This window comes from Oryzias latipes, chromosome 2 (assembly GCF_053564925.1).
Source record: "Oryzias latipes strain Hd-rR chromosome 2, Olatipes_Hd-rR_3.1".
Classification (NCBI taxonomy): domain Eukaryota; kingdom Metazoa; phylum Chordata; class Actinopteri; order Beloniformes; family Adrianichthyidae; genus Oryzias; species Oryzias latipes.
This window is the reverse complement of record NC_136238.1, coordinates 18446239-18470177: the sequence shown is the minus strand read 5'-3', so window position 1 is coordinate 18470177 and position 23939 is coordinate 18446239. Positions and strand designations below refer to the sequence as shown.

Genomic DNA, 23939 nt, shown 5'->3' with positions numbered 1-23939 from the left:
CATAGAGTGACATACAGAAGTGGAGGTAGGAGTACTCAGGTGGACTACATCCTATGCAGACGAGGTCATTTGAGAGAGGTTAATGACTGCAAAGTGGTAGTAGGAGAGAGTGTAGCCAGACAGCACCGCATGGTGGTGTGTAAGATGACTCTGGAGGTCAGGAAGAAGAAGAGAGGGAAAACAGAAAAGAAGACCAAGTGGTGGAAGCTACAGAATGAAGAAACTTGTGAGGAATTTAGGCAGAAGTTGAGACAGGTCCTGGGTGGTCAGGATGAGCTTCCAGATGACTGGGAAACTACAGCAGAGATTATCAGGGAAACAGGTAGGAAGGTGCTTGGTGTGTCATCTGGAAAGAGGAAAGACGGTAAAGAGACTTGGTGGTGGAATGAGGAAGTACAGGAATGCGTCCAGAGGAAGAGGTTGGCTAAAAAGAAGTGGGATGTAGAAAGGACTGAGGAAGGTAGACAGGAGTACAAGGAAGCGCAGCGTAGAGTGAAGAGAGAGGTGGCAAAGGCCAAACAGAAAGCTTATGATGAGCTATATGACAGGTTAGACACAAAGGAAGGAGAGAAGGACTTGTACAGACTAGCCAGACAGAGAGACAGAGATGGGAAGGACGTGCAACAGGTAAGAGTGATAAAGGACAGAGATGGAAAGGTGCTAACAACCCAGGAGAGTGTACAGAAAAGATGGAAGGAGTATTTTGAGGAGCTGATGAACGTGGAAAATGACAGGGAAAGAAGGGAGGAAGATGTGGTTGTTGTGGAGCAGGAAGTAGCAGAGATTGGAAAGGATGAGGTTAGGAAGGCTCTGAAAAGGATGAAGAGCGGAAAGGCCGTTGGTCCTGATGACGTACCTGTGGAGGTATGGAAGTGCTTAGGAGAGACAGCAGTGGAATTTCTAACGAGGTTGTTCAATAGGATTTTAGAGAGTGAGAAGATGCCCGTGGAATGGAGGAGAAGCGTTCCCGCTTCCGATCTTTAAGAACAAGGGTGACACGCAGAACTGCAGCAACTATAGAGGAATAAAGTTGATGAGCCACACAATGAAGCTGTGGGAAAGAGTAGTGGAAGCCAGGCTTAGGAAGAAGGTGGAGATTTGTGAGCAGCAGTATGGTTTCATGCCCCGTAAGAGCACCACTGATGCCATTTTTGCTTTGAGAATGTTGATGGAAAAGTACAGAGATGGTCAGAAGGAGCTGCATTGTGTGTTCGTAGATTTAGAGAAGGCGTATGACAGGGTGCCGAGGGAGGAGCTGTGGTACTGTATGAGATTGTCTGGAGTGGCAGAGAAGTATGTCAGAGTAGTTCAGGACATGTATGAGAGAAGTATGACGGTGGTGAGATGTGCTGTAGGTCAGACAGAGGAGTTCAAGGTGGAGGTGGGACTACACCAAGGATCAGCTTTGAGTCCTTTTTTGTTTGCTATGCTGATGGACAGGCTGACAGACGAGGTAAGACAGGAATCTCCCTGGACAATGATGTTTGCAGATGACATTGTAATTTGCAGTGAGAGTAGAGAGCAGGTGGAGGAACAGCTAGAGAGGTGGAGGTTTGCTCTGGAAAGAAGAGGCATGAAGGTCAGTCATAGTAAGACAGAATACATGTGTCTGAACGAGAGGGATCAAGGTAGAAGCGTTAGGTTACAGGGGGCTGAGGTGAAGAAGGTGCAGGAGTTTAAGTACTTGGGGTCAACAGTTCAGTGTGATGGGGAGTGTGGAAAAGAGGTGAAGAGGCGAGTGCAGGCAGGTTGGAGCGGGTGGAGGAAAGTGTCAGGAGTGTTGTGTGACAGAAGAGTGTCAGCAAGACTCAAAGGAAAGGTGTACAAGACAGTGGTGAGACCAGCTCTGCTCTATGGGTTAGAGACGGTAGCAGTGAGACAGAGACAAGAGGCTGAGATGGAGGTAGCGGAGATGAAGATGTTGAGGTTCTCTTTAGGAGTGACCAGGTTAGACAGGATAAGGAACGAGTACATCAGAGGGACGGCTCATGTTGCCTGTGTTAGGGACAAAGTCAGAGAAGCCAGACTGAGATGGTTTGGACATGTTCAGAGGAGGGATAGTGGATATATTGGTAGAAGGATGTTGGAGATGGAGCTGCCTGGCAGGAGGGCAAGAGGACGGCCAAAGAGGAGATACATGGATGTCTTAACAGAGGACATGAAGTTGGCTAATGTTAGGGTAGAAGATGTTCATGATAGAGTGAGGTGGAAAAGGATGATTCGCTGTGGCGACCCCTGATGGGAAAAGCCGAAAGAGAAAGAAGAAGAAGACAGCAATGTGTGTCTGTTCATCTGCTTCTCATCCCCAGCTAGGAAGAGGGGGTTTTACGACACACTGTCCTGAGTTGATAAGGAATACTGTTTGAACAAATGGGTCATTAAACAACACCCCCTAATGAACTTTTCTCTTTGTCTTGAAATTGTAACCTCCCATTTGAATTCTTAATAAAAGCAGCACGAGGAGAGGCAGAACCTTTGAGAAGAGAAGCGTGGTGGACGTTTTCTGTCACACTTGCTTTTCTCCCTCGTGCATGAGAAACTTGATTCTTGTTGTGGTCTGTTGTTTATAATTGTGTTTTTCTTTAATGTCTAGATGCATTTATCTGACAAAACCCCAATACATGATAGTACTTTTAGGGGCAACCCAAGGTAATCAAACATTGTGTTATACTTATAGAACAATGAAAACAATTCATGTAGATTTTAGCCCTGGCCTGAATCTAACTCAGTCTCTGAATAAGTTTAGTTTGATTAGATTATCAGATTTTGTTGATAACACACTGAAAAAGGAAATGAGTTTAGTCATTTTTAGAAATCTTTTTATTTGCACAGTTTGGGTCAATGAAAAGACCTAAGCTATTTGTAAAGGAACAAAGAAAGGGGTTAAGGTAGGGACAGCGGCAATGGCTACAATCTACTTACTGTTATTCATTAGTAAGTAGAGAAATTCAACCAAAATGGCAGAGTGAAATGAGGATTTGAAACGCGAATTGAGAAAAATTTGGTATTTTCAAGGGCTTTTTTCATTGTTGCTAACATCGATATAAAATAGATTATTCTGTAATATTTTGCTTCAAATCACTAAAGTTTTTCTTTTCTCTTTTAATGAAAAAAATGATCATATAAGTGGCTGGATCGCTCAGTTGGTTAGGTGCAAGACCCTTCACGCTACTGCCTAACTATGTAGCCACAAGGGGGCCCAAGTCTGGGTTTCCCTGTGCCGGTCCCCAATACAGGGTTGTGTCAGGAAGCACATCCAGCTTAAAAATCTCTGCCAAACAACCTGTGTGAATTAGTGAAAGCAGATTCACTGTGGCGACCCATATAGGGATTTGCCGAGATACGAACAGCAAAATTTCCAGAAGATTAGCATGCTATGCTACAATGTACTCTACTCACTTTCTGAAGATGTGTTGACAACATTTGACTCCTCATCTCTTTTCTGGAATTGTTCCACTTCACCAGCCTGTTTCTCACCCACTTCCTGTATCAGAAGGTCTGGTAGTGACAGCTCCCCCTGCAGGCTGTCGGCAGAAAGCACGCTACTGATGGAGAACCGGCTCCCATCTATGATGTCGCACAAATTTTTAGAGTCAATCAAGTCGCGATTGTGGACGTTGATGGTTCTCAGCCTTTCTCTTCTGCCTTTCACCATATCCTGCTCGTCCTCTGATGAAGATGACAACGATGATGAGGATGATGACGAAGAGGATGATGACGAAGAAGAGGGAGAAGGCTCCGTTTTTGGTGACAACATCAGAAGCTGCTTTCCGAGCCTTCTCTTTCTCCTCCTGTTCGGTTTGTACTTTTTGTTGGTTGACGTCACCATCATCGTCACAACTGTGTCCCTCCCTCTCACAGCAACCCTTTTCTCCTCAGCTTCCTCTTCATCTTCGGCCATGGATGACCTCATTATTTTTCTATTAAAAGGTTTCCCTTCATCCTGGTAGGATGTTGTCTTGACAGCACAGTAGGGATCTACTTTTGCAGTTTGTCTAGTTTGTTTCCAGGGGGAGGTATTGTCACTTATACCCGTGGGACCATCATGGCCCTTAGTGTCTATGGTGAAACTGCTCTTTATGGACGCATTTGCGGCTGTTGTTTTGGCTGTGGGTCCAGATGCACTCATCTCACCCTTAGGATTGCCAGTTTTTGAAATGCCGTCAGGTGGAGCGGTTGGACCAAAAGATTCTCCCACGTTTTTAGGTACAAACTGTGTTTTTTCTTTTTTGGGTGATGCCAAGGAAAGCTCTGGTTTCTTGTCCAAAACCGGTGGCTTCTGGCTATACGAAGAGCTTGTGGGTGATTCTTTAGGGGTCTCACAGTGACCTGTAGTCACCAAATTGTCGGTAGTGCACCTCACAAGTTTTGGTGACTGTGAGCTCTTGGAATTATGTGCAGGCAGTGGTTTGTAAAAGCACTCGGCGGGAACACGGGATGGGCTGTTCGGTCCTGAAGCATGTGCTGCAATCTGTCCACTGCTTTTGCCTCCAGCTGTTCCTCGTTTGACTTTCGGGGAAGCTGCTGGATCCTGAAGGCAAAAATCAGGCTTCTTTGGGGGAACAGGTTTCTCTGGGGAATTGGTCTTCCTTGTCATGTTTGACCTAAAGTTAGCAGCTGTGTTTTTCACATCTGCTGATGTCAAATCTCCCTTGGCAGCATCCTTTTTTGTCACATAATTTTTATTTTCTGATGGCTCTGGTATGTCTCCTCTCTTTTTCTCTGCAGTATTGGTTAGCTCTGTCTCTAAGAGCCATTGTTCTTGGTTTACAACTGTATTGATCTTTGTTTTCTCTGTAATGTGACTCATTTTAACCCAAGGACTCTCTGAATCACAGATTTCTAAGTTTCCCAGAGAAGGACCCCTGACTGCATTTTTTCTCTGATGTTGAGTGGATGAGAAGCTTTGGATGGGTTGACCATTTTTTAGAGTGTCTGGATCTCTTTGGTCAGAATCAGCAGACTCATTACCAGTCATCCTGGTTTCAGGTTTAGTTTGCATGTTGTCTGTCAGTGAAGGTACCTTGGCTTCATCACTGCCTGGGCTGTAAGAGTTACCCACAAAACCATTCACCTCATCCTGAATAATGTCACTGAAAGCATCTTGTAAACTTGACTCAGCTAGCTCAACTTCAGTGTTGCTGAAAGTTTCAGAAATCACTACATCTAACTCAGCTCTGTAATGTTGAGCATTCTTGTCAGGTGCCTGTGAACCAGCTTGGGTGAGGAGCACACCATCATCTGTGTTGTTGTTGGCCCTCTGCTCCTCTTGGTTCTTGACAGAGCGGAGCTTGACGCACCGCAAAGCTTGCGTAGTTACCAGCGGGCCGGGAGGTGAGGCCGCTTTATGATCGTCATGATCTGAGGAAGTATCAGAATTAGGGGGGTAGAAGGAGAAGAAGGATGTCGAATAAGAAGGAGGAGACATCTGTGGTGGAGGTGGTGGAGGAGGAAGATCCGGCAGTTCTGAGAGGTCCAAAGACTGAATGGGTGGTGGGGAAAGCGGTGGAGGAGGGATATTAGGCGGCAGTTTGCAGCCCACAGCTTGATCAGAAGTCCTTTTCACTGCGTAGGAGTAGGGAGGTGGAGGAGGCCTAGCAGAAGAGGGGAAAGGAGAATGTGAAGGTTGAAGAAGAGGTGGAGGTGGAGCAGGAAGTGGTGGAGGATTTGAAACAATGAAAGACACATTGGTAGGAAAGCAAATGTTTGGGGTAGGACACGTAGGAGGTGGTGGAGGAGGTGGTGGAGGAGGTAAAGAAGGTAGGGATTCTGGGAAGGGTGGAAGAGGTGGGTAAGAAAAGGGAGATGGGTTGGAAGAGACACTGTGTTTGGTAAATGTGAGAGGCTCACGGGCACAGAACTTGGAGTCAGGAGTAGTAGGAGCAGATGAAGAACAAAAAAATTGTGGAAGGGGAGGAGGTGGAGGGGGAGGAGGGAGAAGAGGATGCCTGGCTGAGGAGTCGGAAGACGTGAAGGAGGAGAGGGAGGAGGTGGAGGAGAATGAGGAAGAAGGAGAAGAGAGGAGCGAGGACTTTCTCTCTGGCACTGGTGGCTTTGGCTTCCCATCAGCTCTGGATTTTTTTCTTTGCAGGGAAGAAGCCGGAGGCAAAGGAAAGGAGGTGGAGCAGGAGGAGGAGAAGGGGCATGGTGGTAATGTGGGGAAAGCTCCTATGCCTGGTGTGAGAGGGGAGGAGGGACTAAGGGGAGAGGACACTGGAGTACCAGGCGTTGGTGTGTTAGATTGGCTTGAGTAGCCGCTGGACGGAGAGGCAAGGCGCTGAATCCCTGCAACCGAAAAGTCAGGCGAATCCTGGTTGTGAGGAAATTTCAGCCGTTCATCTTTTGAGCCTGAAGGCTTTGAACTGAGGACATGGGAGTGGTCATGGCTTGTCTGCGTGGAGTCAAAAGGGGGTGAGTCGGGAGAGGTTACCATGTGCGGCTTTAAAGGCTCAAAGCTTGTGACAGTTCTGCAGTTCGACCCACTCTGCTGCTGTTTGGCGTTGCTTTGAGGAACCCAAGGATCATAAAAGACCTGCGGAGATAAGGTGGGTGTACGCATAGCAGAGCGCTCCATGCGAGGACTGCGCTCTAGACGCAAGCTTGAAGAGGACCGGGAGGGCTTGTTGCGACCAGATCGACGCCTCAAAGAGTCTGAACGTACTGGCGGAGGAGGTGGTCGTTTGGACTTGCGCAGAGAGATACTGCGAGTGACAGTAGGGGAATAAAAGGAGGAAGTGCTGGATTTCCTTCGGGTCAATGAAGAAGAGGAGGTGATCTCCGAACAACAAGAGTTACTGTCCACGCATGAGGGGGTTGAACGGCCAGAAGAGAGCAGAGGGTCACAGTTCCAGTTTTCCTCAGACATGTCTCTTGTCTTTTGGATGCCGCCACTGTGAACACTGGAGCTGGGGGAGATGGGCTCGTAGTTCCATCTCTTGCCATCGCAAGAGTCACTGTCATGAAGGTACTGGGCATTGATAGCCTTGTCATCTAGAGTCTGGTAACTAAACTGGGAGACTGAGTCAGAAATGGAGGAGGTGGACAAGTAGTGGGAGCAGGATGGATCCTCAGCTATGGCCTTTTTATTGAAATGACTGCATTCTGATTGGTGAAGATGACAGGGAGTATTGGAGGTGGAGTTTACAGTGGTAGAAAGGAAACAAAGGCAGGATGAGGAAAGAGACTCTGGTACGACTCTGGCATTTGTGTCAAAGAAGAGCTGGGGATGCAGGTCACTAGGGAAACCTTGTAGATCCCATGACTGGAGATGAAAACAAGAGATAAAGCTTGAGAATCTTAATTTTTGAGTTTCGTCTTTTATGAGCAATAATTCCTTCTAGACATACCTGGCAATAAGATGAAGAGGCACTGATCATCTGGTAGGGATCACTGTCAGAACTGAAGTTGAAAGTTGGGGAGAGCTCTGTTTGGATCTCAGCGGTGGGTTGTCTTTCGATGTGCGGGGAGGTTAGGAGGGTAGCCATGAGACTAGACATCCCCTCGCCTTTTGGGGCACGAATCCTCCTTGATGAAAGCTGTTCCGTCCTAATCATGTCCCCTCCCTCTTCTACTTCCTCCTCTTTGTTCTTCTGTCTCCTGGAGGAACTGCAGGAAGAGGCAGGCCGACCGACTGTTGAAAACTGACCGGGAAGGTCAACAGAGACCGAAGCCTTGGAAGTCGCATCATCTTGTAAATTTGATTCGGTTTTGCGGCGGCTTAGTTTTCGGGATCGCCGGGACAATGAGTCGCTGTTTGAGAGTGTTCTCCGAAAACTGGCTTGACGATCAAAACTCTCACCTAAAATGAAAACAAAAAACCCAGGAAAAGGTCATTCACATTATGACACGGATTTGATTTTGGTTCCAGATTTATCAAGTTTTAGTGGATTGTTTTAGTTTTGTAACAAGTCCGGGACCAAGTAATTGCTATTGGTTATCAGCAGGGCCTTATAAAATTCAAACTGATTTAAACTTTACTGTACCTTAAAAAATCCGGTGAAAAAAAATACCCAATAAATGTTCATATGCTCAAACAAGGTGTAAAGGACTCATTAAAGTTTGATTCACTTTTACTAAACATAAATGATGGTCTGGCAACTCATCCAGGGTGTGCCCTGCCTTCGCCCAAAAATGGCTTGGATAGACTTGAGCTTATGATTGATAAATTGATTAATGCACAACAATATTGCAAATGAAATGTGTCCACATAAAGTCCAAAAAGTTGCTCACCAGGACATTTCCGCTTTATAAATATGCCCCTTTATTAGCATCTGAAATGAGTTCCAGTCCCAGTCGGGTACTTTATTACTTCTTTTGGCCAGTTTGTCAACACGTGTCATATCAGTGGTTGTTCTACCAAAGGCTCAATGCTTTAGAAGCCTTTTTGACAAATGAGGCTCAAAAGAAGAATCTTACTTAAAAGTCCCAGTGTTATTGTCCATAAGCCCACATTTACAAAGAAACTTGAAACTGAATGTGGATGAGAGTCCTCCTGTACCTGTGACATTGATAGGGACTATATCAGCTGCGACAGCCTCCGCCTGCCTCCTCATCTTTTCTTCCGGTGTTGGAAGGCGTTGAATCGGCTCCGTCTCCGTGTCCCAATTTGATTCAAAGGTTGGTGTTAACCCGTCAGTGCAGGAGGTGAGACTGATGGGGTTCAAGACCAGTGGGGTCATAGGTCGACCTTTAGTCAGGAAAAACCTTTCATCGTCATCTGAAGATGCTGATGACTACAAAACAGAAAAAATAAAGCACATTGAACCAAAGCAAAGCATGGAAAATATGAACTCCAATGTGGACCAAACAAACTAAATGTAAAGGAGTCTAGTAATCTGCAAATTACTCTACAAATGGGTTTTCCTCTCTCCTAGTTTGTTTTAGAGGAGTTTAGTCTTCATTTACCTTTCTCCTCCAGAATGAAAACTTGAAACAAACTGAAAAGCAAGACTGAGACAAAAAGTCCAAAGCTCTGGAGTGCTAGGAGGATGAAGGATGGAAGCAAGGGTGAAAGAGAAGAAAAAAACGAGACTATAAGTAGAAAATATGTTTGCAGCTTATAGTGGAACCAATTTGAAGGACATTGTATCTTAAAGAATGATATTTTTATGAAAAACACACTTTTTTAAATTGAAAAAGTACATACTTACTTTGTTGAACAAGGGAATTGAAATGCAAAAAATTAATTTAAAAAGAGTCTAATTATATGACTAAATAAAAATATTTCCCTAAAAAGTAACAGCTATCTGTTAAGAAAAACTGTAGTCATCGTAATTAAACCATTGTTTTAGATCACAGAAGGAAAAAGTTCACAAATACAACTGACTCTGCTTTTCTTTTGAGTGTTTATTTTCTTGTTTTGTTTCCAACCTACCATCTTCCTGCTTCTGTCCCTCCACCCTCTATGTGCGCTGCCATCTGATTGGTCCACACCTGAGAGGGGAGAGAAAGTGGGGCTTGGTGGGCAGGGCTTAGAGCCAGGACTCTGCTGAGCTGGCCAATGGAAGGCTTTAGAAACATGATAGAGACATACAGATAGAGACAATCAATGAAAGGCAGAATTATGCAAGATAAAGCAAGATTAAGATTATGGACGCCTTTCTGTGGAGATGTTCTGGGCATGTCTCACTGGGGGAGACTCCGAGGAAGACCCAGGACATGCTGGAGAAGCTAAATCTCTCAACTGGCCTATGAACATACTCAGGTCCCCCCAAACAAGCTGGACGAAATGACCGGGGGGAGGGAAGTCTGGGTATCTTTGTTTAGACCCTGTGACCCGTTCCCAGATGAGAAAATGGATGAATGGATAGATGGAGAAAAGATTACAAACCCAATCTTCTTTTCGCAGTAATCGTTTTATTAGACATACTATAATTTGATCCACAATGCCACCAACAGAATTTTGCACTGCCAAAATAAAGCAGAAGGGCCACTTTGCTCCTTCCAATTTAACAACATTCATTAATTGGGCATTTGGGTAGAAAATTGTGAAACTTTAATTTTGGTGGGAAAAGCTTCCAATCAAATATGTGTAACGTTGAACTTTTATCATTGACTGTATAAGAGAACTAGACCGAGGTACAGTACTTCTCTCTCTTGTGTTCCAAGTAGGAAGTCTCCACTGGTCCCAAAAATCCAAAATCCCATAGACTTCTATTGAGAAATAAACGACTATTACTCACTCATTCTGTTTAACAGAATAACAAATTTTACTCTGCAACCTTTTTTCTAGCATGTTCACAATAATCCCTATTTTTTTCCCATGATATTTTGAGATTGAGATTTTTCCCACTTGTGGCTGGAGCCTATCCTGGCACGATAGGCTCTGGCAGCCCCGTGACCCCGAAAGGGAATAAACGGAACAAGAGGACTGAATGATATTTTTGCTGTAGTGCAAGGTATTCCAGTTATAAACTGACTAATCAGATCCCTCAAATAAAGTAGGTGATGTCACATCGAATGTTTGAAGTGTTGATTGACTGATTTTCTCAACTCTGCTTTCAGTGGAAGGGGTGTGGTTTTCTACCATACTTACTCCTGATTGGAGCTAGGGGTTGCCATAGAACGAAGACTCAGACAGACTCTGACCAATCACGTCTGGTTCCATAACGGCGACGGCTGTATCGCGGAGAAATGGCGACTGAACAATTATGCGGTTGGAACCAGAAGCAAGTCATTTTCTATGGGTGACGTCACGCTCGCTCAGCATGTCCACACTTATACAGTCAATGGAAATTTAAACTCAAACCTCAGCCTCCAGTGGTCATTTAAGGAACTGCAACTTTTGGTACTTTGAGTTGACTTTAAATTTGGGAGAGAATGGTGGCATTTGAGTAATGCAGAGGAATAAAACATTTTCAATTGGCCTCAAATAAAGGGCATGGAAGAAATAATAACACAGTACAAGAATGGGAAGCTACAACACCCGTTTATACTTGACTTTGTTTGATGTAAATGGCTGGAGTCAAGGGGTCACTAGGTGAAAACAACGTCTGTCAAAGTCAATCTAATCCAACACTGAGGACTCAGAGTGTGAATCTACTCAGAGCACTGATCTGATGATTGGCAGGACCACCCACATGCAGGTTTGCACCGCCTCAACCTCAACAGGGTTCTGCTCTGTTTTCCATAGAATGGAATAAACCATACCTGAATATTTTCTGCAGGAACTTACAATTAGATTGGATACAAATCTATTATGATCGAGGAAAAACTGAGTTAATTTAAACAACAGTTTAACATATCTTTTTAAATATTAATCAGTGTTTGTAATCTTTTAATAAATTGTGTCCACTCTGTCCTAAACTCTTGTAAGAAAACAGTAAATGCCACACGCTCACCTCTAAGATCATCTGCGCTGTTAGACTGTCTCTTCCCACGAATGAAGCGCAGTCCCTGCTGGGGCTTTTGGGTAGTGTAGTGAACGGCCCACTTACTATCTCCATCCCCTGCAGCACAAAGAAAAAGAAAGAGAGAGCTTGGTGTGAGGCTTCTTTCTTGTTTCAGCAAATTCACTCACAGAGTGGGGAGCAGTGATGAGGAGGGGGCTGCAGCACTCAGCACATCTGAAGGTGACCGCGGCTCCAAACTCAAACAAACAGCTGTCTGATTAACCATGAGTGCTGCATCTAAAGGTGACAGTAAAGTCTCAGTTTTATGCTCTTTTGAGCAGAAAATTATTCAAATGAACACAAAAAATGACTATAAACAAGCAATAAAATAGAAACTCAAACATTTTGGGGGGTTCTACGTGCTAATTATTTTTAATTAAACTCAAAATTAAAACAAAAAAGCATTCATTATTAATAATTCATAAAATAGTGTTTAGCCTCAAATACAAAGGGTCATTTTTAAAATAAATATATCCCCCATTTACACAATGAATATTTAATATAACTGCAGCTGTAACAACATCTTTTATCATTGGTCTTTAAACAAAAACCATCAGTTTCCAAAGAGGCTTTGAATGTTACAAAAAATCAATTAGAAGAATTCTTCAAAAAGATATCAGGATTCAGGGAAACAAGAAGATATAGGAACCCAATTATTTCACAAGACACTTCATAAAGCTTCACTGGTACCAAAGACAAATTCTCAGTCAGGGCACACTAATCCAACTTTAAATATTTATGAAGAAGTCAGCAAAACTGCACAATAAAACCGGTCAAAATGGCTGTAAGAGTTCCGGAGATCAAGATAACTCGTCATTTACCCTCTTCAGATTCCTCCTAACTATTTTCTGATTCTTCGGGCTAAGATGTTTGTTGATCTTGTGTCAACAAACACAAAATTTGGAAGCCTAAAGCTACGTTCACATTGCCCTGGGCAATGTCCATTCAAGTGACCACTTTTAATGAAAAGTCTATGTAAATATGCATAAATGCTCGTAAACGCATTGATTTGGGTTCCGCGTTCAAAATGTTTGTGTTCATGCGTAGCCTCTCAAGTTTTTACGAATATTTTTGGGCTATATGCAGAATACACGCGGTTGACATTTGAACCAGGTCAAACTTTGACCAATCAGGGACTTATATTTGGTAGTGATGCATGGATTTGGTTTATGTTGTGAACCAAGACATGTTGGCAACCCTGTCGACATCTGGATGTGTTTTTCAAATAAAGATAAACCAAGGCCACTCTCCTAACATGATGGTAGGTAATCCATAGTCGCCATCACAAAGTCGCTAACAATCAACCAAACCGTTTCCATTTCGTGCCCAAATCAGGAGATTTGCACCGCTTTGGCATTTTGCACCAAGCCTTTTCCAACTGTAGGTGGCAGTCAAGCGTTAGTAAACAGTAGAAAAAAAGAACACGAAGAAGAAGCACCTTCCTGCTTGTCCAGTGTGAACATCATGGGCTAAACACACCTTCATGAACATGCGCTCTCAAATGCATGCTGTATACGTAGCTTCACAGTAATTTTAAGTCATTAGCAATGGCCGAAAAAACCTTTGAGGAGGTCTTATAGGGGTTATTTCAAAAGTTCTTGAAGGGTTAGGTGATCAGAAGTGTAGGAAGAAGAACCATTAAGAATGTTCCATCAGTCTTTAGTGGTTCGCTTGTTTCAAGGGTTTTTGTGAAAGCTCCAGAGACTCTGGATTCAATGAAAAAATTGAAGTTTCTCTGAGGTCCCAATGACAAATCAGACCCCTTTAAACAAACCAGGAGAACTTGGCTTCAAACAAGAGGATGGTACTGGAATCCTTAGTTGAGTCAATGACTTGCAGAGAAACTGCTGACCTGAAGTGTGGCCAATCAGAAAGCCAGATTTTTATGGGTCATGTTCAGGCAGCTGGTGATCGTTTGATTAATTGATAAATCTGCACTCACCTGAAGTCTTCCTGAGGTACCTGAGGACAGATTTAATCGCCGCTCCGATCAGAACCATGACGACGACACAGCTGCACAGACTCACACACAGTGGTGAGGCTGCAGTGAAAAGAGCCGAGCAACAGCAGCAATGCAGCTTGACTCGCTGCGACGCTGCTCTCCTCCCACTCTCCACCTACACTTACCCCCCCCCCCCCCCCCCCCCGTCACTTTCCCCACTCTCTTTCTTTTTTTTACCTCATCCATACACCAACACACACACACACAGTCTCACACAAGTCCTGTTGGCAGCACGCCAGCACACGTATGTGCCTTTCATCAGTGTCACCAGGTGATGAAGGTCACCTGCTAGTGCGGCATACGCCGACACACAAGCGCGTTTGCTTTGAGGATGCATAGTACAGCACTTCTCTGTGTTTTGGTGTGTGTCTGTGAGCTGATCAGCCTGCAGTGATTGAAGCCAACAACACATTCACCTGCAGGGCGCATTCGGAAACAGATGAGTCAAGAAACAAAAACCGCACAGGGTCTTTTTCAGGGTCTTCCTAATTGGTGCAGCAGATGTTTGAGTTTTCGCCTGTTTTTTGCATCGTTTTAGTTAAGTTTTTGTATTTTTGCTGCATTCTTGCAATAAAGTCAGTTGCATTTTTTTTATTGTCAGAGATAATAAAATTAATTTTATTTCTGTATTACGGAAGACAAGAACGGCCTACATTGTTTACCAGCACTTATTCTTGTTTTCTCCTGATAACACGTTTCGTGATAATGAAGGCTAGAATTTTTCATTTATCTACAATCTGCAGCAAAATAAGGTACTTTGTCAGAAAAAATGTTTAACACCAGAAGAACTGATCAATTTATAACTGAGTACTTTAATTGTGGTCTAACTCAGGTGAGGATTATGCTGATGTTATGAGTCATAAACAACGTCCAAATCAGTCATCCTTACTTGGGGAGAAGGTTGGCCAGGCGACGACTGCGCAGGCAGCTGCAGTTCAGCGATCCTGCAATTGTTGTCATTTTTATCAGTGACCAGATGAATGGGTCAGGCCGTCTATACAGTTACAGAATGATGCATGACAGATTTTTCCATGTCTACAATCAGATATACAGTGATCACCATGAAAAATCTAGTGTTTTTGTCCTAACAAGAAACAACATCTCGTGGTCTTGCTATAGACAAAAAATTGTTTTCTCGTGACAACAAGATAGTTGATGTCGTTATCACGAGAAAATGGTGGCAAAAAGAAAGGTAGTTGTCATTATCACTGGAAAACAGGGGAAAAGAAGAAAGGTAGATGTCATGATGACAAAAAGACAATGATGTTATCACGAAAAAATAAGGGGGAAAAAATAAATGTATATGTCCTCATCACTAGAAAATTATGACAAAATGGTCTAGAAAACCCCCCCCTCGCTACTATGTATTTACTTTTTCGTCAATTGCTATGTTTTTCAATTATCTTTTATTTTATCTTTCATAAATTATTATTGTTTTGTCTCTTTAACAACTTTTCCTGAGTCTTTGTTTCTTCTTCACATCATTTTCTAGTTTTTTTTCTTCTGACATTTTTTTGCCACGTTGCTTTTTTCTTGTCTGTTCTTTCAGACAGAGCTTCAGAAGGATCTCCTCAACTCCAAAGACTCCACTGTAAATCTATCTTTGATCAACACATTCTTCAAGCTCTACATAAGTTATTTCTCCACTGAGCTCCATGTGCCCGATAACTCTCTGGATGGAGTTCGTCTTCATCACCTTCATCTTCAGTCACAAAATGGGGCAGTTCCAGTCTGGAAGTGTGCCGATTATGTGGGACAGAAGGAGCAGCTAATTACCGTCTTTAAGGCTGACAGCCCTGCTGTCTGTTCCTCATCTCCCCACTGTTTTTAATTAGTTTCATTAATTAGACTCTAAATGGGCCACGTTATCATTATGTCACATTGTTATATAAAGTCCCAATAGATTTAAATCTAGACTGTCGCTGCTGGCCAATCAAAGAATAGATGGGGCGGGGCCTCCCATGCGCCAACAACAGTAAAAATATTTCAGAAATGTGATATTTAAGCGGTTCCAAGTCCAGATCCAGGTGTGGTTTACCTGGATTATGTGGAAGTGAAGCAAACAGGTGCCGCAGCCATAAGGAGTATTCATCTGTTCTTGCCAGAATTAGCCGAACGTGTGGAGCAGCAACTAATCTCTACACACACACACACACCAAGGAGATTATACACTCAGGGGAGGTCATTAAACAAGAGCGCAGAGTTGTTTGAAAGTAACAGACGAGCAAAGCTGTGATGCATTATTGATTAGCGTGTGTGCATCAGCGGGTGTGAGCAGTGTCAGATCACATCTGCAAACATTGAGCTGGAATCTTTTATCCATGTTTACAATGACTTTGCAGACATAGAAATGGATTTCTGAAAGCCAAAGTACCAGGATTGCGTCATAGAGATTCCTAATGTGATCAATAAAATCAGCGCTCTTTTTGCTAAATTAATAATTTAAAGGCTGCATGTGACAAACATAGGCAGACTATAGGAAACAGATTGATATCATTCCCAATCTGCATGGCCATTTCAATACCTATCCTGACCGTACTACTTTAAATATATCTGCTGTCAACGTGCCTTATTGGGGGCCGCATGGTCCAAACACAAGTAACTTTACAACTTTACAATATATCATATATAAGGTTGTTCATAACGGTATATGTCCAAACAATGGTCGGCAGGATTAGAAATGTTTGCAGAAAAAAAAAAACACTTGGCAGACTGTATTGATTTAGTATCATCGAGGAAAGTCAGGTACCTTTGATTAGAACTTAAAGTGGTTATTTATGGGAAAATACCGTAGAAGCAATTTTGATCATATTGATTATCATATTGATTATCAAGAGAATTAAGGACAAAAAAACACGTTTTAATTGTTGACAGATTGTTCACATTGCCTTTGTTCACACCTGATCAAGCAACATCTTTCAATTTGAAGTCTATGTAAAAGTAAATGATTGTATATATGCTTTTTGGGCCTCTGCGTTCAAACTCTCGCTACGCCAATTTGTAACCCTTGTGCTATCCTAGGCACTTTAACATTGGGAGTTGGGTCATCTAGACCCACTAAACAGTGCTCTGAACCTTTTTTCTTCAATGATTTGTGATCTTCACTGGTGTCCATGGATTACATAAAATCTTTCACCCTGTATCCACCTTTTTCATGGTAAGGAGAACACGTCAACATAAGGGTAGAGTCATCTAAGATAACACAAGGGTTAAGACCATTTTGTGGACCCTACATAAAAAACCACGTTGAACTTTGACCAATCGGGAACTCGGATTTGGTAGTGACGTATGGATGACATCCCTTTCAATTCACGGAAGTACCAACTGTTTGAAATTTGATCTTGAAGGAGAAATCAATAATTTCAGTTTATGTCCTGTTGGAATTCTATGATACTAAGTCTTTCCAAAATCGAAATAGAGCTGTGAAAGAAAAAGCCTGGAGAAAATTTAATCAAATTTGAATCACTTCGACATTTCGCACTAAGCCTCTTCCAACTGTAGGTAAATGCGCTAGTCTCGGGTAGTGACAGTCCAGTGTGAACACTAAATGTAAAAAGCATGTTCTCAAACATGCATCACATGATCGCTCAAGTCCTTTTCATACAACGAACAAAAAAACACCTTATCAATACTTATATTTAGTTGTTGTTACAAGCACACAATTACACATAATTATTTTGTTTGTTGGAACAACTACATAGAAGGAGCACAAAATAAAATCTGGATAAATCTCAATGCTATCCCTCGTTTAGTATGTCCACATACTTTTTGTCAGGAGAAAAGGATACAAGTCAAACTGTTTCAAACCAAACAGTTCAAACCCAAACCTGATCATCCCACTGAAGTTAACAATGGCTTCAAATTGAAACTATAACTCTTCAACTCACTTGAATCTGAAAACACAGCAACCAGCAACGCTTGGAGCCTCGTGAGTGAAAAAAAGGTAACCTTGATGTCAACAAATCACGAGTCTACCGCCTTTGTATAAATCTATGCAGTCTAGTTTATGCTTTCATGGCGTTGTGAATCTGGCAAAAAAAAACAGCAGGAACTATGACCCATTTAACAAGGAAGATGTCACCGGTGATACCTGAATAACTCATGCTCTTTGACAAGCCGTAATTTTTCGATCATTTACCCAATCAACGTGAATCAGCTGATTCTGGCGCAGAAAAAAGCAGCTTTGGACTGATATGCAACACTATATGCAACGGAAAGACTATCACTGTGAAACTGCTGTTCACTGCGACAGAATCAGCTGATTTAGGTTACTATGTAAACACTAGAGCTAAAACTCCGATGTCAAAGGGGTTAAGGATTGACACTGATAATTCAATTGTGCTAATGTTCTGATTTACTGGTCTATAGCTACTGTCCTTGACATTTTTACAGCCCAAAAACATTTGTAATATTAGGATTAGAACATCCAGCATCCAGGTTCAACAAATCAGAATGAAACTCGTCAAAGTGTCAAAAGTATTCGGTACCAAAGACTTAAAATTTGTCCATATGGACAATGAAGGAGCCGTATCGGCAACACCAAACCAAGACATCCAAATTCCAACATTTTTATGACTTGTTTTGCCAGCAAAAGAAAAAAAAATGACAAAAGATGTTGACGTGTCTAAATAAGCTGAGATGAAGAGATAAAAATACTATTCTTGTAAAGCAAACATGACCATTAGGAAGGCAGTTCTCAAAGATACAGATACTTGCAACAATAACTACATATCACTCAAAACTGAGCTATACCTTTATGAAGAAGGGGTGTGGTTTGCAAGGGTTGCTGCTTGGAGCCCCTCCCACGACGGGATTTGAAGGCGAAGAATTTCGTCTTGCGATTCCTGGTGGGCTGATAATGGTACTGCGGAGGTACCTGCGGCTCTTTCAGAGGGTTTGCACTGTTACGATAGGAGGGCACGGGCAAGAGGTAGCTAGGTATTGTGACAGGTTGGGAGGTAAATGAGCAAGTTTGGTGCCGATGGTTGAGGATCGGGTAGGATGTGTGCTGCCCCACAGTCGGCGGGAACGGTTGATTGGGTTTTTCTTGAGCTTCCGGAGCATGAAAGAGTTTCCCCTGTACTTCAGGGGTGACAGAAGGATGAATGTGGGGGCGTGGTGGGAGGTGCCAGGGGTTGTTGCCCAGACACTGAAGATTAGCTGTAGGGAGTTTTCTGTCGCCCAAGGTGGACCTCGGCCTGCAGCCACCTTTTGCATTTATCGCCAAGATGGCGTCATGTTGCTGGTAGATTTTGGCGCTTAGCAGGCGCCGCCTTAGACTTCCTTCTGTTTTTGGCTGCAGAACGGGCATCTTGCGTGGAAGGAGCTCATCTCTTTCTTCATCAGGACCTCCATTCCAACAGTGGGATTTCACGCTAGGCCCCGCCCCCTCCCCACTGAGACACTCTACATAGGAAATCATCCTGGTCTAGAGACTTACTAGCTAAAGGATGAATGTCCGTGCATTTTAAAGCTAGAAATCAACTTCCAGAACATTACCTTACCATAATAGGAAGTTTGAACTTTCAGAATAAATACTAATGAGCCAGTTTGATTTTAAACCCACAACAATAAAACATTAAGAGACCTCCATAAATGTCCAAAGAAAACTGTTTCTTCAAAGAAAATTTAGCTAAGGTAAAATAATTTGTTTTGCATTCAAAGTTTTGCATTCAAAGTAAAAAAAAAAAGCATGTTTAAAAAAAGTAAAGAATAAAAGCTTTCTCTTCAGTCTTGTAGAGTTAAAGCAGGCTTTAATCCTTGGAAAATCTTCACAAAAAAGTTATTTCAAAGCAAAATTTTCCATCCATCGTAGTTAAAAGCACGAAAAAGCATCCTTAAACATCCACTTGTCGGAATAAAATCAGGGGCTTGACGTTTCTGGCAGAAAAATCCGGTAGGTCTTTGAAGCTTTTTTTTATTTCAAGACCAGGAAGATCCCCCACTTCTCCGTCTTGGACAAACTCCACTGTCGTACTTTAATCATGTGTTTTCTTCAGATGTGTTGACGGTATACTGCTCTGCTTTATCTCCTCCCTCTGACTCTAATCTACTAACAAGGATTATCCAGGCCTGCAGATGGCCTGTGTGATGCAGGTTTTTCCCCAGCACTGACACCACATGTTACTTGTTGCTGTGTTACTGTTTCCCATCTGGACCTCAAGACCCAGAGCTGTGCAAGCACTACTGTAGCTGCATGCTTCAAAGTTTCGTTTTTTTTTGTTTTTTTGGGGGGGGATAAAAACACATCACTCTTTGCTCTGCAGAACATGTTTAAACATTAATTAATCCTCCGCTAAAAAGAACCACAGAGTGAAAGGACAGCGACTGAGTAATTGCATTAGAGCTTATTAAAAGCTTCTTGGAGAAATTTGAGATATTTCGAAAAAGAAAAAGTGCTCGAGGCGTTGATTTTGTATGTGGATGTGTGCATAGAGTACATTTCTGGATAAAAAGCCAAACAAGACTGAATCCTTAAAGACCCACTATGATGCAAAAATGATGTTTTTTGGTGTTTTATTGTGTTCCTGTGGCATTTTTCTCATGATTTAGGACATGTAAGTATAAAGAAAATGAAGCCTTAAATTGCATTTCTGAGTATTTTTTATTCAAATCATTGTGAATCGGGAGCAGATGAAAAAAATTGTTAGAAGGAAATTGTATTTATGACATAGAAAATACCCTGGCAGACACTTTTTTTGCTACATTCTGATGCACACGACAAGATCCTTGTACAACTTTGTTTTCCTTATTGTAGCTGGCATTTGACCCAAAACTGTATGGCTTGTTAGCTCCAATGCTGCTCACAATTTCTGTTGCAGGTTGGAGGTGTGAGGGGGCTGTAAGATAGCCAGATATATGATAGGAAATGAGGGCAGACTTACTCCACACCAACAATTCCTCCAATAGAGGTTCATTTCTAATCAACGAATGCCACTCTGCAGAAACTATGTCCTAGAAAACTATTCTGTTTTTTTACCGAGGTTTAAAATGGCATCATCATAATTTAAAAATCACTGGGAACACTTAGAAAATAGATCAAGAGATGATCGTAGTGAGACTTTAAAGCCAATAAGATAGACAAACTAAATTCAAATAAAGTTGTCTCTATATCAAACCAGTGGAAAATGACCTTAAAAATGTACAAATTGCACGAAAAGCAAGCAAAAGCACAAACAAAAAAAACAATAAAAAGACAGAATATTAAAAAAAAAAACTTTTAACAAACCAAAACCAAAACCAAAAATAAAATAAAAAGTGACCAAAAATAGGCAAGACCTAGACAAGTTTAAACATTATTCAACTGTAAAGTTAAAAAAGAAAAAAACATGACTATAAAAGGCTTATTTTATGCTTTTGGCAAGTAATTGGGAAAAAAAAGATTAAAAGTTGACATATAAATTCTTCCGATTCCTAGAATGAGTTCTGATCCTTGGAAAAGTTCATGATGGTTTTAGTGAACTTTTTACATGAGAATGAAAAATGTAAATTTGACGTCTTTCCATGTCACTGGTGACTAACACACGGTTTTACGTGCCGCAATCAGATCCCCTCGGAACCAAAACCGCTTTCTGAGTAAAGACGAAGATCAGCATGGTGCCTCAGAGTCACATTCCTCTTATTATTAACCGACTAACTTTCTGGAGTCACAGGTCACCCGCCTCGTGACTGACAGAGAGAAACACTTTAAATGGAGGGAAGCTTCTTAACTCTCCTGGTGCTGCTGGGTCTCTTCCATCATTTGGATTCTCTGTTTTGACACTTTCACGAGTTTTAGTGATTAAAAATCTTGTGGTCTGTCATAAAAATGACTGCTGAAGGCAAACTTTCATCACAGATGGACTGATAATGTAGTCATTTAGTTCAGGTAAAGTCAATTCTGAGCCTCAGAATCACATTTTTTCTGAATTAACTTCAGATGTTTTCATGAAATAATGAGTATTCTTACCTCAGTGAAATTTGATGAATTTACGAGCTTATGGGGCTCACTTTAAAAAGAATCAAAGCTCAAAAAATGCTGCTTCTTTTGAGTTTAACCTGTCTTGTTGCACTATATATGACCACCCAGAACCACAGGAGAACCTGCAAAAGGACTACTAATACTAGTAGTCCAGCGGTTTCACATAGGAATACTAATTTCGGACATCAAATAAAAATATCCAGATGTAAAATGATAATAGTGAAGGATTTAAATGATTTGCAAAAACATATAAAATAAATTAATATATACTATATGAAAATAGGTTTCAATTAATACTTTTAAATACACAATTGGAAGCTAAACAACTGCAAAAGCGTGAAATCCCATGACAAATGGCTGCAAATGGCCATGAAGATACTAAAGATAACATTAGCAGGAAACAAGACAAACACAAATAATACGAATACTTCATAGAATATATATAATATCTCATGAAAGATAATTAAAAATTCACATGTTATAACCCAATTCAAAAAATTCAAACTCAGTTCTACTTAAAAGACAACAGTTATTGATTAAAATACTAAAAAAAAAGTTCCTTTTAATCAACCAAATTAGACTACAATGTGAACAAAAACTAATTCCAGCTGCATTTTTTCAAAGCAAAAATTAAACCAACACCAAGTGACAAAAATATGTACGAAAAACTATTAGGAAGCTGCACAGCAATTAAAATTGAACACAAAATGATCCAAAGTTAACAAAAAACTTTTTTTTTAAAGGACCAAATATTAATGAGAATATGTGTGAGAATGACAAAAAAAATGAAAAATTCATAGAATAGCTTATGAAAGATAATAAAACCCACAATTTATACCCTAATTGAAAGAAGAAAAATTATTTTCTTCTTCAAATAAAAAAAGAATCGAACAGCTATAGAGGAAAAACAACTACAAAGAAGAGCACCTTTTAATTAGCAAAAATGGACTAAAATGAGAGCAAATAGTAACTCATGTGTCAATGTTTTTAATAGTTTTTAAAATAGGAACAAAGCCTAGAATAGGAACAAAACCCTATTATGAAGTTGCACAATAATTAAAAATTTCAAACAAAAAAGACCAAATATTAATGAAAATAATTGAACAAACAAGACAAACACAATGATGACAAATTACATAGAATAGCTCAAAAAGAAAAGAAAAATCCACATCCAATACCCTTTTTTTTAAAGAAAAAATCAGTTCTAATAAAAAAGAAAAAAAATAATCAAAAAAGACACAAAGGAAAAATTGTGAAGAGAAAACTACAATTAAAGCACCATATCCTCTTGAGAACAGGGCTTTTGTTTGATATGCCTTCTTTTATTTCGTAGTCACAGGGCCGCTGGTAATCAGAATTAACTACATTAGTAATAAAACCCACAGTGTGATGTCCTCTATGTGGACACCAGGTCTCAAGAGGTTAATTAATGAACCAAAATAGACTATAATGAGTAAAAAAAGCTAACTCACATGGCAGTGTTTTTAAAAGTAATAATTAAACCAACACCAAGACTCTAGAATATGTTTAAAAAACTATTAGGAAGATGCACAGAAACTCAAAAGTAACACAAAAAGACCACATGTTGAAAACTGTTCAAAAAATGATCAAATATTGATTGGAATAATAAACCAGCTGCAGATAAAACAGACACAAAACAACACAAAAGCCCGTCAGCCTGTTGCACTCAGATGAATAGATGATTAGTGAAGCGCTTGTACTGAACTAAACACACAAGTTTCAGTGTAAACAAACTTATTTCTTTGGGTCTTGCAGGCTTTTCTGCCTCCATCATGAGTGAGCCACCACGTCTTCACTGTGTATGTGTGTTTGTGTGTTCCAGAGGCTGAACAGCTGTGTTTTAGGGGCTCAATGGGATGTTTCAGCCTGTCTCGACAGGCCAGCAGCTATTAACACAAACACAGATGCACACATGTCAAAGTCAAGAACGCACACGTCTCCTGACCAACAACGCTTGACATGAGCCAAGGCAGCGCTGCTTACATGTTCTCTTACGCACCACTGCAGCAGCACTTCTTGTTGCAGTTGCAATACTGTTAGCCGCAGTAACTATGGCAACAGTTGCACAAAGAGCTGCAGGAGATTAGCCCTGACAACACAGCATCTCATTGGCACCTTTCTCCCTCTTTGATCAAAATAAAACTCAATCCAACACACACGAATGCATTAGCGCCCCATAGACTTCATGCATTCTCTCTCTCTCACCTTTAAAGCAGTGCATGTTAGCCTTGTTTGCCCAGCCTTTCTTGATAATTATGTCTGCTGCGTCTGTGTGGACTTTGTGAGAGTAAATCTCAGCAATAACTGGAGGAAAATGCAAGTTCAGACTCAGAGTCCTCCCACTCTGTGTGTTTCCCCCTCCCTCATCCCTCCACAATAAAAGCCCACCCCTTCATTCCCACTTTCCAATTCTGATTCTGCAAAGCTGTCAGACACGTTCAGAACAGTTTAAACATATAACTGGGTCCGATTGCTGCACCATGATCATTTTTGGGAATGGCTTCCAGTAGCTTTGGCTTAATGTGACCATTACTGTGGGGGCACTTCACTAAGTCTTCATCTTCTG

General features: G+C 41.4%; 1 protein-coding gene across 6 annotated transcripts in view; it reads right to left on the bottom strand.

Moving 5' to 3' along the window:
• Positions 1 to 23695, bottom strand: part of nhsl1a (NHS-like 1a) — a 29695-nt gene extending 6000 nt beyond the window's left edge. For 2 of the 6 annotated variants that reach the window (XM_023964434.2, XM_023964444.2), the window contains exons 1-7: positions 18145 to 19414; positions 11340 to 11447; positions 9374 to 9507; positions 8905 to 8979; positions 8498 to 8732; positions 7347 to 7798; positions 3400 to 7261 (exon numbers count right to left, since the gene is read on the bottom strand). In XM_023964434.2, coding sequence (XP_023820202.1) covers positions 3400 to 7261; positions 7347 to 7798; positions 8498 to 8732; positions 8905 to 8979; positions 9374 to 9507; positions 11340 to 11447; positions 18145 to 18814 — 5536 coding nt within the window. In that variant the 5' untranslated portion in view covers positions 18815 to 19414. Of the gene's footprint in view, positions 1 to 3399; positions 7262 to 7346; positions 7799 to 8497; positions 8733 to 8904; positions 8980 to 9373; positions 9508 to 11339; positions 11448 to 13332; positions 13498 to 18144; positions 19415 to 23578 lie in introns of those variants that run through there. The other 4 variants (XM_078933890.1, XM_020708038.3, XM_023964438.2 and 1 more) reach the window with 4 other exon arrangements.
• Between the last annotated feature and the right edge of the window lie 244 nt (positions 23696 to 23939).